This window comes from Colossoma macropomum, unplaced genomic scaffold (genome assembly GCF_904425465.1).
Source record: "Colossoma macropomum unplaced genomic scaffold, Colossoma_macropomum, whole genome shotgun sequence".
Taxonomy (NCBI): domain Eukaryota; kingdom Metazoa; phylum Chordata; class Actinopteri; order Characiformes; family Serrasalmidae; genus Colossoma; species Colossoma macropomum.
The window spans coordinates 5,545,007-5,561,392 of NW_023494805.1; the positions used below are offsets into that span (position 1 = coordinate 5,545,007).

Here is a 16,386-nt window from a genome sequence, read left to right on the forward strand (position 1 = left end):
CAAACTTTCAGTTGCAGATCTTTAATGAGCGCACTTCTAAGGGTATATGTGCTATTTTTAGTATAGTAGTATGCGGTTTAGGACGGGGCTCTACTAACGCAGGAAATCTCAGCCACTTAGATTTCAGGTATCATTTATCACTACAGCAACAAATCAAATACAATCAAGGCAATGCACTCAAATATAGATGTAAAAAAGTGATTAAAATGCTTTACTGCCTTTGCTGGGTGGGTTATGGCTTTGTTCTCATTACAAACTGTAAACTGTAAAATGAACTTTATATTTCCAAAATGGTGGAAGCACAATTGTGACATCATAGGAATACGATCAATTACAATTATTAGTACTACTGCTACTACCACTACAACATAATTAAAATGCCTACTACTACTACTACTACTACTAATAATAATATTCTACAATTTGCTGTTGTCAGAACAAAACCTTGTATCTCCACAATGATTTTTATGGGATTTTACAGGAGAAGGAAAAAAAACTACTTGACTCTCAGAATTTTTTTACAAGTAATTTTGGGCTCTTTCTATTGGTCCATTTATCATGAAATGTACACGTAATGTAAAGGCCAACAGGCATTTTCAAATTATGTCAAAAACTGAAAAAAAAAACAAAAAAAAAACAAAAAAGGAGATAGAAGGTTTCTTTCCAACAGCAGCAAATTATTACAACTACTACAACAACCAATACTTCTACTATTACTACTATTGCTACTACTACCACCACTACTAATACTGCTGCTACTACTACCACTACTATATTACAATTATTTTTATTATATACAATTCCAACTAATATGTACAATTACTACTACTACTACTATAACAAAAATACTTTTACTACTATTACTACTACGACCACTATTGTTACAATTACTATACTACATACAATTACAATTAATATATACACAATTACTACTACTACCACCACCACCACCTCTTCTTCTACCACTACTACTACTACTACTAATAATACTAATAATAATAATAATAATAATAGAATCATTTCTCACAGGTACACACAGATCATAACACACAAAGGCATTTAGTAACAAAGTTAGGTAGAAAAAGGGAAAAAAAGATTTTAACAGAGATTTCCACACATCCCTCGAGGATCTGCCACTCATGGAAAATAGTCTGAATCATGTATCAATGAGCAGACCAGATTCAGCAGACCTTACAAGCAAAGACATGTTATTGCTTTCAATATGAAGCTCATTCTGACATGAATCATGTAGTCCACTCTTTACATAACAACCTGATACCACACAGTAACAATCTAATCATTTAAGTGGTCTGTAGAGGACATTAATTTGCCACAGTGGATTCTGATCCAAGAATGTTTTTTTTGTGCTATTTTTGTGCTGAAATACCCTAAATTCTATTTTGCTGCAGAGCAGAGATGCACTCGAGGGAAAGTAATCTGACCTCTGTCTAAGCTACAAAAAATAAATAAATTAATCAAAATAAAATTAAATGACCTCATATCCTCTACTCAAGCATGTTGTGCATAATAGGTCACCCATTCACTGACTTATAAGGACTTATTTCACTAAAAATCACAAAGCTAACTGCTTGGGAACACCAACGTTTACAAATATTATTCAAATGGTTATTATAATTTTTAATAACATTTTGTTTAGTTAATGAATTAGCAATTTTCAAATGAAAAAAAAAAAAATAATGAATGAACAAACTAACTAAACAGAAATCCCAGCTGCACATTCTGATAAAACAAACACGAATGTTTGTTTGTTTGTCTACCTGTTCGTCTCAGATCTTCAGATCTTTTCTCCAGCCCTTTCATTCTGAACTACTCAGAGGAAGGAGACCATCTCTTACCGAAGAATTCTGCGAAAGGGTCTCTGCCTCCAAAGAATTCCCTAAAGACGTCTTCAGGATTGCGGAATGTGAATCCACCGCCAAAGTGGTCGTCATAATGTCCTGCCAAAGAAAATGGTTTATTTAATAAATTAAACAAAAAATACACTTTAATAACATGAATGCTTTATATAAGTCAGACTTCACATCATACCTCTGCCTCCGCCTCCATTTAGGCCTTCTTTACCGTATCTGTTGTATAAGCTACGCTTGTTTTCTGCAGACAAAAGAGAGAGAGTGTGTTTAAGTACAGCACATGACCCCACAGTGTCACACTAACAGTGGATGGACAAACAGTAATATTATTGTTAAAAAAAACATTTATTGTTCCGGCACACACAGTGTATTAGTGAAACCACAAGAAGGATTTGAAAAAGGGGTTTGGTTGCTGAAGAAACTGAACTCACTCAGTACATGATCTCCCAAAATAGTACTGACATCAAATCAGAAAATCAACTCCGGGTGACTCCATCACAATGTAACACCCTATAACCCGCTGTGAACCCCTCATTATGTAAGTCTGTATCTTCTAGCATTAATCCAGCAGCTGTCACACTGTAACTTCATTTGCCCCAACATTAATCACACTGTAACACTGTATGACCCGAAATAAACCTAATCACACTGCAACATTATCTGACCCAACATTAAGAAAATCATACTGTAACGCCGCATGACCCAACATTAAACTAACGACACTGTAACACCATATGATCCAACATTTATCTAACCACACTGTAACACCGCATGATCCAACATTTACCTAACCACACTGTAACACCGTATGATCCAACATTTACCTAACCACACTGTAACACCGTATGATCCAACATTTACCTAACCACACTGTAACACCATATGACCCAACATTTACCTAACCACACTGTAACACCATATGACCCAACATTTACCTAACCACACTGTAACACCGCATGATCCAACATTTACCTAACCACACTGTAACACCGTATGACCCAACATTTACCTAACCACACTGTAACACCGTATGATCCAACATTTACCTTATCACACCTAACATTAACCTAATCACACAAACACCGTATAACTCAACATTAACCTAAATCACACTGTAACACCGCATGACCCTCTGAGACACCTCTGATCCCAACATACAAGAAGATAGCTGAAAAATGCAGCAATTTTCCTTCAAGTAGAAATGAAAGCTAGGAGATCAGAGCCAAGGCAGGGCGATATGGGAAAATATCACAATACTTCAAGAAGTTTTTTACGATACATGATGTGTCACAATATATTTTTTTCAGACATCTGATAAGTTATAACAAAGCAGTGCCGCATTTTAAAAATACTATTCAAAACTATGCATACAAGTACTTGGATTCAACATTTTACACAGTGTTGCACTAAATCCAATTAAATAGAACCAATTATGTGCTCTTTTTAATCAAACATGAAGTTGGGAAGTGTTTTTAAGTACTGACGATATCCACAATATGCTCAGAAAAGCATATTGTGATGTAACTTATCATGATAACGGTAAATACTGTCACACTGCCCAGCTCTAATCAGATCAAACGTTGCTGAACTGGTCAGACTGCTTGAGAATGATCATATGACTGGTGAAGTGTACAATAAGGAATGTGGTTTGAGAAGTGCATGCAAATATGTACTGTAGCATAATTTAGTCTCACTGGATGGCTATGAGTGAAAATGAAACCAACTCAAAAAGTCAAGATGTTAACAGTAGCTGCTATTTCAGTGTCAAAAATGAGCCAAACACCAACCAGTTCCTGCTGTTTACCACAAACACTGGCGCACAGACGTCCTGATAGGTGCCCGTATGAAGGTCACTGGGTCATTCTGTGACTGCCATTTGAGTGCAAAACATTCAATATCGTGTATTTGAGATTTAATTGCAATGAAAAATGTTTTAAATTTTTAGATTTATAGGAATGCAAGTATTTTTACATGTCCACACAGACAGTCTTCTCAAATGTTACTGAATAAATTTATTTATAAATATATATAATATATTTACATAAAACCTTAAAACCATGCTCAATCATACCTACATAATAAAAAAATCATCAAAAGTTTAGTTTGTTTACATGCTCACCAAACAAGTTAACACAGGGCATGATTTTCACATAAGGCTGGGCGATAAAACGATAACGATAATTATCGCGATATAACTTTTCCTCGATAGAGCGATACGACATGCTCGATAGATGTTCGATATAATACACCACTCTCACACTTCCACGTTCAGCGAAAGCTTTGGAGGCGTTTTCTACTGCAAGGAAAGCGACACTACTCTGCTGTCGCCAGGAGAGGGCGCACTTCTGAGATTTTCCGACATGATTAGAGAGGGAGGGGGCGACGAGGAAGATGAGTCTTTAGCAACGGCTGAAACGCGGAGTTACACATTCCCTGTCTGAGTGGAGCAACCGGCGATCTGTTCTCCTGTGACCGAGTGAGAGTGACGAGGTCAGTGGTGTAACGATACTGCCCTACAGTGAACTCACCTCTTTCTGTACATCCTAACCAGCTTTAGCAGCGTTAAATCTCAATCCTCATAACTACAGCGCTGCTACAGCGCTCGGGCAGTCATATTTTAATATTAGTGCATTCACAAGCAACGAAAGTGAAAGAAAAAAGTGAGTTCATGTAAATTACAGCCCTGATTTAAACAAAAGTAAACTGAGGAAGCTGTGAGGCATTGGAGAGCGCTACGCTATCTTTCCAGGCCAGCTGTTTTTAGCAGCTCCATCACCCCACAACACGGCGAACTGATGATACTGTAGATCAAACACGACACAAAAGCACCGCTTTCAGTTTAAACATACCTAAAAGGAGGACTCTGTTTGTCTGGTGTTGATATTTTGCGGTTCACCCCTTAAACTACTACGACAGTATAGAGGAATCCAGTCGTCTAGCTGGTGTCTGAATACTGTGATGTCATTTGTAACGGGATAGCCGAGCGCTCGGCACCAGCTAAAAATAATCTGTTTTCTTTCTTAAATTATGACTATTACAAAATAGCCGTGCTTTTCCAGCTGGTAAAAACAGCTCACCAGACACTTTCTCCCACTCTCCCATGACAGATCTGTGAAATGTTCCACTGTTTGGATGTTTGTCATGTTCCGACCATGAAGGATAGTTTAAAACAGCAATTAACCCCCAGGACCAAAAATCAGCCTTCAAACTTGAAAGAAATAATGATTTGACATTTATCGCGGTATGTCTCGATATCGAACGATATCAATTTTGTTTACCGTGATAACATTTTTGGCCATATCGCCCAGCTCTATTTTCACATCATTCAATAAAAGTCAAACCATCTATCTAACAACTGCTAAGTGTTAAACATGCTCCTAATTAGGAGGGAGGAGCTGGTTAGCATTAGCTTAGCTAGCATAACAACAGCTCTGCTCACCACAGAACACGCTGGATTCTGTCTAACTAAATCACCGATACAAGTTTAGAAGTAAATGATTAAAATCTGAGGGACAGAAGTCGAGCAGCTGGAGCTGAAGGGACAGAAAGGAGGAATTAAGCCTGTTCTGTGGTGTTCGGGTCTGTGGCCTGATCAGCTAACTTAGCTTAGCGAGCAGGCTACAAACCCATACAGAGCCACAGACCATAGCACAGGTTTGATTCTGACTAACTTATACTCTGCTAACACAGGTGTAGACGATAAAAACTAACGTCTGAGAGGGTAAAAGTGGAGTAACCGAGAGAAAACCGCTCTGTGGAGTTTGGGACTGCAGTGTTTTGGCTAAGCTAATGATAGCTTAGTTAGCAGGCCTAACGTGCCACACAGCACAGGGTTCCAGCTAACTGATGCTCATTTAGGGGAGGTCTGAGAGCGCAGAGTCGAGTGAAAACTGAAACTGGATGTGCTCTGTGCTGTGTAGCTCTTAGCCTTCGCTTAACTGCTATTATGCTCCGTCTTTTTGAGTTTCTTCTGGCTCTGATTTTCCTATTGGCACCACCTATTGGTGAGCTCTCGCCACCAGTTAGTGACCAATCAAAATTATAAATGGGTGGTGTGTGTTTATTTGGCTGTTCAGACATGGAATCGAAATTTGATGCGTCATATAATTAAAATATCATAATTTTTTAAAACTGGCATTAGTTTTTAAAAACCGCAATATACCTTATTACTGAGTGTGTTTGCATGCACATAATAATCTAATAACTGCAGAAAATCAGATTTTGTCAGTAGCCTGTGCATCGCATTTACATGCACTTGAGTAACCCAATGATGGGAAAAAATCAAAGTCTACCTGAGACGGGCAGTAATCTGATTTCTGCTTTGCAACCAGACAATAAATTCACAGAAGATGAAATCTGATTACTGAGCTAAAATCCAGCTCTCTTAATCAGATTTCTAGACCTCACTCTAGTCTAAGAAATTGGAGAATGTTGTTTACATGATCATCTAAATAATCAGATAACTGCAGAAATCGGATAATGATCAGATTATTAAATGCATGAAAACGCACTCACTATGATCCCACCCAGCCCTACTATGGAGGACAAAAAACCTGATTTATTGACATCAAAAAATTCAAATTAGCATGTCCATTTGGCAGCGATCTCACGAAACGACTTTCTTAGAGAAATCAAGGCAGAAACTAGATGTCCTCAGGATAGAAAACTCGGACTTTAGTGCTAAAGCAGCCCTCAGTAAACATCCTGCTTTTGGTAACCAACTGACATAACCAAGGACCAAGTCATCTGCTATTGCTCCAAATGAGAAGCCTGTCTGAGGATAGGTTTTCAGTCTGAGTCCACAGGGGTTACTTATGATTCAGGTAGCAGCAGAGAACAGAAGACTGGAGTTCAGCTTACCAAGTCTCAAAGGAGTAAACGTTAAAAAAGAAACTGCTTTGATAGCAAAGGAGAAGTGAGGCTATTTAAAGTCTACAGCTTGGTAAAGTCTCCGGACTCTACAGCAGGCTTAGAGGTTAAAAGTCCACAGTAGCATGAATTACAACTTTTTTCCACCACTTTTTCTTAGGATAAAGCACAGAAACATGTTATATAATATTTCTTGGTAGCAAATGATACAGCAGTGTTAAGCCAAGCGAACTAATAACTATGATACAGTTGTGCGCAAATGTTTGGCCACTGGTCAAATTACAGGTTTTTGTTGATTTTCTAAGTGAAAATAAGTTAATATGTAAAAATGTGTACATGTACATAGACTCGCTTCATTTTTTTTTCCTTTTTTAAAGTGTGACACACAAGTCACAGTCATATGCAAACATTTAAACACCCCTAAAATGGTCAAATTCCATGTTTAGTTGATTTTTTTTTAGTGTAAACAAGGTAGCACATCCTCTACAGAGAACACACTTCACATTTTAATGCACAATTACTGTTTACTCGCTCTGAATTTAACATATTGGGAAAATGTGAACACGTGGCCTGTACAAACGTCATGCCCCCACAATATGTTCAAGTCAGCAAATAAATAGAAATTGTTCACTGAAACGTGCAGAATGTCATATTTAAGTGGCTTCACAAAAAAAAATTAAATAAAAATAATAATAATAATCAACAAAAGTTATTGAACCATGGGTGTTCAAACTTTTGCACTTAGTTCATAATTTCAAGAAGAAAAAAAAAACAAAAAAAAACTGAAGAGTGACTCTATATGAGTCTATGTACATGTAGGCATTTTCAAAGTATACACGCAATGCTCTAGTATATAATGTCACATCAGCCACTAAGTTAAGCGAACTAGCACACAAGGCAGCTAATTAGCAGAGTTGCATGCTTCAGTGTGGCATAATCATTAATTTATAGTACTACAATGGTTCTAGCTGTTCTGCTGGTTTCTGTTTGGGTCACTTCTTTTTGAATGTGCGGAGGAAAAAGAGCCTCAGTTTAAGCTAAGACTAAGTGAGAAAAGTGAGGTTAAACAGCAAAGACAATATCCCTGTAAATGTGTTATCACTCCTAACTGAGCTTATGGGTCATTCTACAGAAACGTCAGTTTTTGTGTCCCTAGCCTTCGCAGATATATTACACTTGAAAAACATGTTAGGGTTACAATTAATTCATATTTCACAATAAAACAATGTTATTTTAACAATTACACCTTCTTGATCCAATTTAGCAATATTGTTTTTTAAATCAATTATCTAGAATTCCAAGCACCACAGAAGAGCTCGTCCCCACAGTCAGGTGTGAAGGCTGAGGCCATATTTTGAGGTAAAAAACATGTTTTCTGCAATTTTAACTACAATAATCTGTACATGACTACAGAATATATGATTTCAAATGACAAACAAAACTAATGCCAAATAAATATTATAAACTATATATAAAAGTTCCCCAGGAGTCGTGTCACTGGTGTTACTGCTTAACAAAAAAACTCTTATTCTGAAATAAAAATCACACTGATGACATCACGACTTCCTTTTACCTGTTTTCTGAGGATCTATGAAGAAAAGCACATGGTGAGTCCACTGAGTCTTTCAGTTATCAGAGATTTTCTCATTTAGCTCATGATTTCATATGAAGCTCTTAGTTGACATCACTGGTGTGACCCACTTTATGCTATATACAAATGGATTAAATTACATATTTTAGTGGATATTCCATGATTGACATGTCGTTTGATGCTCTGTAGCAGCCATTTTGTAAAATGCATTTGTCAATTAAAATGTCTCTGGTGTTACCTTTCTTATGGGTAACACCAGTGACGATCGGGTAACACCAGTGACATCTATGGATAGACAGAAAAGTGGACGTGTCTGTAGAATGACCCTTAAATAATGTATAAGAATTATTCGTAATGGCACGGTCAGTCGTAATAACAATGACTCAGAATCTGCCTTTGATATTCAGTTGAGTGCACCCCTGACAGATCCAGCTACAAACACTGGAGTCAACAGAAAGCAATGGGTGTATCAGTGAATCAAGTTGCCTCAGATTTCACTACAAAACAGTCTGAGAGTTTCACCAAAAAAGGAGTAAATACTTCAACAAATGTTGTTGTAATTGATTATAATCGATTCTAACATACCAACTAAAACACCACCAGACTGACGCATCACTACACCCCTAGAAGGTAACAGCGCAGTATCAGGCCATGCTACGCTGTTACTATTCTGTTTTCAGTGCTGGTCTTGGATTCTGCTGATGTACTACAGGGAAATTGGACAAGCAGTGTGATGTGTAGGAAAAAGCACCTCATCCATCAGGCCTGACCAGCCTCCCAGGACAGCTCCTCTACTTACAGAGCCCAGCAGCTCATTAACACAGAAAAATCACTCCTCAGGGACGCAGGCCAAGGACTAAATCCTTAGAAGACAGTAGCTACTAAAAGAAGACAGTATTTCTTAATGTGCCAAAGAAAAAACAAAACAGGTATTATTATAAAGAGTGGGTGTCCGTTCTGTCAGGCAGCCAAATTACACTTTTAGAAGTGCTGTCAGCCGTTTCAGCTGGCGGGAGTCCTCAGGCCGTATTACAGAAACTTCTTTGTGTCTTAGCTTATTCTCCAGGGTATATTTGGGTTTTTCCATTTGAATTTACATGACCAAATCGTAAGGCAAATATTCAGTAACTGCATGAAATAAATGTACATTTTTTATTTTATTTATTTATTTATTTATTTATTTTAAAAGCTCCCCTCAAATGAACAGAACGTGTGTTTATGATTACACATATTGCTATATGCTTACAATTTACTGCCGAGAGCCAAAAATCTTAGACGCTCTTTGTATTTTTTTATAAAAGTAATTTTTACAGAGCAGATCACTGAAGAGACGCCATCTGTTTATAGTTTATAGCCCAGATTTGTGGAAAAATGGGTCGACTTTCAGGAGACAAAAAAAATTCAGCTTCTTTTATTATACGGGTTTAAAATTACATCACCCATCTATTTGACTGAAAGGAAGACAGTTACAGCTCTCATATGACCCCCACCTTTAGAATGAAGCTCATGAAATATGAAAGTTATGAAGAATATGACGAAGTGCGTTTTGGAACCACCGGTGGTTCCTCAAGGAAAGAAATTTTAACTTACTCAATCAAAGTCGACAATCAGCTGTCATGTCTGTTACCTAGCAACCGACATTCACAGCTGAAACGTAAACACGTAAATAATCAAGCTAGACAGCTACCATTACTGACATACAAAAAGGTCAAATAAAACTAAAGCGCGATAAACTGAAAGTTAAGAATATTGTGGCAGTGCTTTGTGCTGTTTATCAGAGCGTCGCCGCTCCACACTTTCAGTTTCCATTTCCCAAACGCTTTAGCCGCTTTAGCGCGCTAACGTTATTCCTCCTAATAAAACAGACACACGTTCAGCTCTGTCTCACTGCAATATTGTATCAACATTATTACACAAAGGAAATAAAAGGGGCTGGTGGAGATTGAGCGTTTGAGATTTTTACAACGGCGTAAATAAAAAACTCAGTCAAAGTACCGTCTTCAGTGTTGATAACTGTAGCGTCATTATGCCAGTCATAGTGAACTATGCTGCCTGTTACGGCACAAAACAATAGAAACAGAAGTTAAGACACCTCTGGGCTTGTCAAAGTTAGGGGCTGTCAAACTGTTGTTCCGTAAAAGCTTCTGTCCTAAATTTAGTCCTAACTAAAGTCGTCATGGTGACAGTGAAGCAGATAAGATTTCAGACTTAAGAAGTTTCTGTAATATGGCCTCTGATCTATAACATAACAAAAGCAAGTCAGAATGATCAAACAGAGCTACTGCCAGCAGTTTGGCATTTATTCACTGAAAACCTGGAGAAGGTCAGAAACTGAAATCCCACCCAAAACAAATCCTCGAATCCAGAACAAAGTACCAGTACTAAAGTATTAGCTTTACAGGGGAAGGTAGAGCTGAACAAATTGGTGAAAAAATCTAATTGCGTTTTTTCTCACTAATATTGCGACAGCGATTTAATTATTAAACTATAAATTAAAGTTCAGGCCGTTTTTTGCCAAAAAAGCCAGAGTATCGACCTTTTCTGGCTTGAGGCTCAACCCCTGAATGTAGAGCAAGAGATTGCTAGTAAGTTGTGGTTGTGATGTCACAACTCATGGAGGTTTGCACTCTGAAATTGCAATTTCAATATCAAAACTATTAAATATTTCAGCCCTGGGGGAAGGTTGGGGAATGTAATACCAAAAAGTGGTATTAGTCAGAGTTCAGTATTTTTTTTTTTAGAGACAGAGCTCTCCCATGTCAGTAAAGATTCCAACAGTTTTTATCTCAGGTTATATTAATCTTGTGTTACAAAACAAACCATAGAAGAAATAACCTCAGGTTACACTGATCCTGTACTATAAAATAAACCTTAGAAATAACCTCAGGTTACACTGATCCTGTACTATAAAATAAACCTTAGAAATAACCTCAGGCCATATCAATCCCAATACTATACAATAAACCAGTGAAATAACCCAAGGTTATATTAATTCCATGTGCTAAAATGAGCCATAGAAGTAACCCCAGGTTATATCCTATACATGTTGCATCATATCCTGTGTAAGGGGAGTTTTTGTGGTTTTTCTTAAGTATAGAGGCACTCAAAGTTGCATTTACTTGTTCTCTATTCGCCCCAAATCAAGCTGATACATGTACATATTGTCACTGTCCAAAAAAAAAACCGCACACCACCACACACACAAGCCCAAGTATCTCAAGCAGCTGCCCTTTACATTGCCTCAATGGACCAATAGAACTGCTCCAAAATTGTTTGGAATAATCTCTTTGTATTAACTTCCATTAAAAGTAAAGAACGTTTTCTTGCCATTTTGGAGCTTGTTTATTCGTGGACAGCGACGATATATAGAAGTGATAATAAATAGTTGAAGTTACCGTCTGAGAGAACTTCATAGGCTTCAGAGATCTCCTTAAATCTCCTCTCAGCTTCTTCTTTGTTTTCTGGGTTTTTATCTGGATGCCATTTTAAGGCCTGTTTTCTGTACCTGTAATAAAAACACAAACACAAAAAAAGCTGTAGAGCTGTGGAACCATAATAACAAACTGTTTGTTCCTTATCACATCAAAGAAATGTCACAAGATGACATAAACCATCAAAAGAAACTGCAAGATGACAAAATGTTTATAAGAGCTTCACATTAAATAAACTATTTCACCACCAACAGCAGCGCTGACAACAGAACAATGGCAGCTTCTAGCAAACAAACTCCTTTCAGACAACACTGGGGGACAGTTAGCTTGGAATGCTAACACATTAGCATGTGATCTGTTGTACATACAAACACATTAAAGGAAACCTGGAACATCTGATAACAAGAGCTGATCGAAATATCAGTTGGCCAATAAATTCAGCAGATATTAACGATTTACAGATTTACTGTTGCCATATAATCCCTTCAATGCTGCAGGCTGTAATGCACACCTATAAAGTCAGAAATCAGCTGTTATCAGCTGATTACAATCAGTACATGATGGTCAACTTGAACACACATAAAAAATAAAATGCATCTAAATGTAATCTTGGGCAATTGGATAGCATCTCAACACAGGGATGGATAAGAATATACAAGAAAAACAGGAGACAATTCATTTTAAAAACAATAAAAAACTAACTATGGGAAAAAAAACACATCCAACACTAAGAATGCTGGTTGTTCTGTTCACAGTGATACAATATTTATGTTTTTTAAGACCAGTTCCTGCTATGCTTTGCTAGTTCCTGCTTTGCTAGTCCCTGCTTTGCATACCATAGTCCCTGCCATGGTTTTGTAATCCCTGCTATGGTTTGGTAGTTCTTGGTGTGGTTTGGTAGTCTTTTCTACAGTTTGGTAGTTCTTGGTGTGTTTTGGTAGTCTTTTCAATAGTTCAGTAGTTCTTGGTGTGGTTTGGTAGTCTTTTCTACGGTTCAGTAGTTCTTGGTGTGGTTTGGTAGTCTTTTCTACAGTTTGGTAGTTCTTGGTGTGTTTTGGTAGTCTTTTCAATAGTTCAGTAGTTCTTGGTGTGGTTTGGTAGTCTTTTCTACGGTTCAGTAGTTCTTGGTGTGGTTTGGTAGTCTTTTCAATGGTTCAGTAGTTCTTGGTGTGGTTTGGTAGTCTTTTCTACGGTTCAGTAGTTCTTGGTGTGTTTTGGTAGTCTTTTCTACGGTTCAGTAGTTCTTGGTGTGGTTTGGTAGTCTTTTCAATGGTTCGGTAGTTCTTGGTGTGTTTTGGTAGTCTTTTAAATGGTTCAGTAGTTCTTGGTGTGGTTTGGTAGTCTTTTCTACGGTTTGGTAGCTCTTGGTGTGTTTTGGTAGTCTTTTCTACGGTTTGGTAGCTCTTGGTGTGTTTTGGTAGTCTTTTCAATGGTTTGGTAGTTCTTGGTGTGTTTTGGTAGTCTTTTCAATGGTTTGGTAGTTCTTGGTGTGTTTTGGTAGTCTTTTCAACAGTTCAGTAGTTCTTGGTGTGGTTTGGTAGTCTTTTCAACAGTTCAGTAGTTCTTGGTGTGGTTTGGTAGTCTTTCTATGGTTTGGTAGTCTTTCTATGGTTTGGTAGTTCTTGATATTGTTTGGTAGCTCTTGGTGTGTTTTGGTAGTCTTTTCTACGGTTTGGTAGTTCTTGGTGTGGTTTGGTAGTCTTTTCTACGGTTTGGTAGTTCTTGGTGTGGTTTGGTAGTCTTTTCTACAGTTTGGTAGTTCTTGGTGTGGTTTGGTAGTCTTTCTATGGTTTGGTAGTCTTTCTATGGTTTGGTAGTTCTTGATATTGTTTGGTAGCTCTTGGTGTGGTTTGGTAGTCTTTTCTACGGTTTGGTAGTTCTTGGTGTGGTTTGGTAGTCTTTTCTACGGTTTGGTAGTTCTTGGTGTGGTTTGGTAGTCTTTTCAATGGTTCAGTAGTTCTTGGTGTGTTTTGGTAGTCTTTTCAATGGTTCAGTAGTTCTTGGTGTGTTTTGGTAGTCTTTTCTACGGTTTGCTAGTTCATGCTACGGTTTTTAATCTATTTTTATAGACTATAAACTGCTTCTTGGCTTCTTGTTAAAATGATAAAATGCTAAAATCCAAAAGACTGTTTTTTCATTTTTAATAACTGATGTAAACCACAATGTACAACTCTTTTGAGCCACCTTCATGTTTCATGAGTGAAGCCATTCTGTGTACGTAACAAGCACGACAACAGGAAAAAAAAAACAAAAAAACAAAACAATAATAAAAAGATTTACCTGGCACGGCTACAGAATGCTCTACCACCAGAAAACAAATCAGAGCTGATTCAGGAAACGGACTAATATTACACATTAAAAGCACACTCGTTAAAAGAAACACAGATCATGAGGAAAATATTACTTTTGTGCTTCTTAAAAGGTTGCAGACAGTGTGTTTTCAGATACTTAAATCATCCGACTTGATGGAAACTACGATTTACGATATCATCCATCATCTCAGACCTACCTCAGTACAATAAACACAAACATTGGTTTGAGATATCAAATTAAAGCTGAACACGTAAGCAATCTAAACAAATATCTAATTGCTTTTACACTACTGAAAACATTCATTTAAAAAATGTTGAATGATGATTCCAGACAATGCCAGCTCGTATAAGCTGATAACTAGAATCATAATCAAATAATCATATCATTAGAACGTAAAATGAAAATGTTGATACTGGTCAGTCCTTATTCATGACATGGATGGCTTACAGAGTGTCCTTGCCTTAACCAGTGGACTCAGCACTTCTATAGCTCCACAATCCAACGTATACAAACACCAGAGTCAGCAATGCTAAAGCAGCACCACAAACGCACAGCCTTAGGACCAAACCAAAGGGTCTATAGAGGGGGGATTTACTTCTAGTCCATCTCTTCAGAGTCTATCCCTGGACCACGTGCTTTAGCAGATCCCCCTTGTTTTCTATTTGCAAATGGAGAAAGCGTATAGAATAGGGAATTCTACAGACTCAACTTTTCCAGAGACAAAAAAAGAGAAAAGAAAAAACACAGACAACACAAACTCCATTGACAGGATGAATCAGGCCGAGGGACGTTTAAGTGAAAGATGTCTGAATTCTACAAAAGGTCTCCTAAACGCAGCACTTTTCCAGTGGAGGCCCACTGATGCAAGAGCGGCCGTGACGTTAATGTCAGCTCAGCCAAAAACTATTTCTGTGAAACTCTCTGACAGGAAACATTCCCGTGTGCTGAGCTCTTGATGCCAAGCAGCTAATCTGTGATAGTGGGAGAAGTTAGTCACTGCACTCCCCATACAGCGAACGGAGAGAAATTAGAGGGTGTCTGGCCATGTTGATGACCTTCTGCAAGAAAGGCACCATCAACAAGGAGAGGGACAAGGACAAAGAGATAGAGAGACGTGCACATGGACAAGGACTTCAGTTCCCTAACTAAAATCTCCTCACACGTACAAATATTAAAACCCTTCAATAAAAGAGCAGATGTCCGTTTCAGCGAGCCGACTAGGGTTCTGTGGTTAAGTGGAAACGGCACACTTGTTTATTCAGGGTTATAATTAGTCCATTACGCCCACGCTAACGTCCACACAGTGTAAAAATAGTCGTCTGGAGAGGACGAGGGCTACTCACGCTTTCTTTATGTCGTCCGGAGACGCGTCCTGCCGAACACCCAGAATCTGGTAGTAGTCCCCCATCTCTCAGCGCTGGAGCTCCTGAAGCTGGAGGATTCAGTTCAGCACCCAGCGGCCCTGAAGAACAGAGGAATATCCCAGTCAGAGAGCGAGAGCGAGAGAGCGAGCGAGAGAGAGAGAGAGAGAGCGCGCGAGTGTCAACTGAGAGAGAAGCTAAGAGTGTGTAAAATGGGTGAGAGAGAAAAATGGAAACAGAAAGAGAAACAGTGGGGAGGGGGAAACGAAAGAGAGCAAGAAGAGAGAGCAGAGACAGAGTGAGAAAAACAGAAATAGACACAGAAATAGAAATAGAAATAGAGATAGAGATAGAAATATACATACATATACATACATACATACATATACATATATATATATAGAGAGAGAGAGAGAGAGAGGAGATAAAATACTATGGGAAGTTCTAGTCTTTCGCTCCAAACTAACCCCCAGAAATGCAGAAATGTAACATATCCAATGAAAATAAACAGCACAGATATGTAACCTGTTGGACAATAAATAAAATAAAAAAAGTCAATAATAACAAGCTGTCAGGTGTATTATATGTCCAATCTAAACAAGCAATGCAGACATGTACCATTTCCAATGGAAACAAGCTGTCAGATGTGTAACATTCCCGATTAAAATAAGCTGCCAGACGTGTACCACGTCCAATCAAAACAAGCCGTCAGATGTGTACGACGTCCAATTAAAACGAGCTGTCAGATGTGCACCACGTCCAATTAAAACAAGCTGTAACGTGCCTGATTAAAACAAGTAATGCAGAAACGTAACGTCCAATGAAATTAAACAGCACAGATATGTAACCTGTCCACTCAAAACAAGCTACACTATCTGACCAAAAGTATCCAGACACCTCTTCTGATGAACTCAGCTACATTAAAGGTGCACTCACTGCTGACACAGGTA

At 38.0% G+C, this 16,386-nt stretch overlaps 1 protein-coding gene across 3 annotated transcripts in view; it reads right to left on the reverse strand.

Annotated features, from left to right (window-relative positions):
- The window catches only part of dnajb6b (DnaJ heat shock protein family (Hsp40) member B6b), a 74,610-nt gene that overhangs the window by 40,984 nt on the left and 17,240 nt on the right, over window positions 1-16,386 (reverse strand). For all 3 annotated transcript variants that reach the window (XM_036596867.1, XM_036596866.1, XM_036596868.1), the window contains exons 2-5: window positions 15,419-15,537; window positions 11,727-11,836; window positions 2,050-2,112; window positions 1,857-1,958 (exon numbers count right to left, since the gene is read on the reverse strand). In XM_036596867.1, the coding sequence (XP_036452760.1) occupies window positions 1,857-1,958; window positions 2,050-2,112; window positions 11,727-11,836; window positions 15,419-15,483 (340 nt within the window). In that variant the 5' untranslated portion in view covers window positions 15,484-15,537. The remainder of the gene's footprint in view (window positions 1-1,856; window positions 1,959-2,049; window positions 2,113-11,726; window positions 11,837-15,418; window positions 15,538-16,386) is intronic.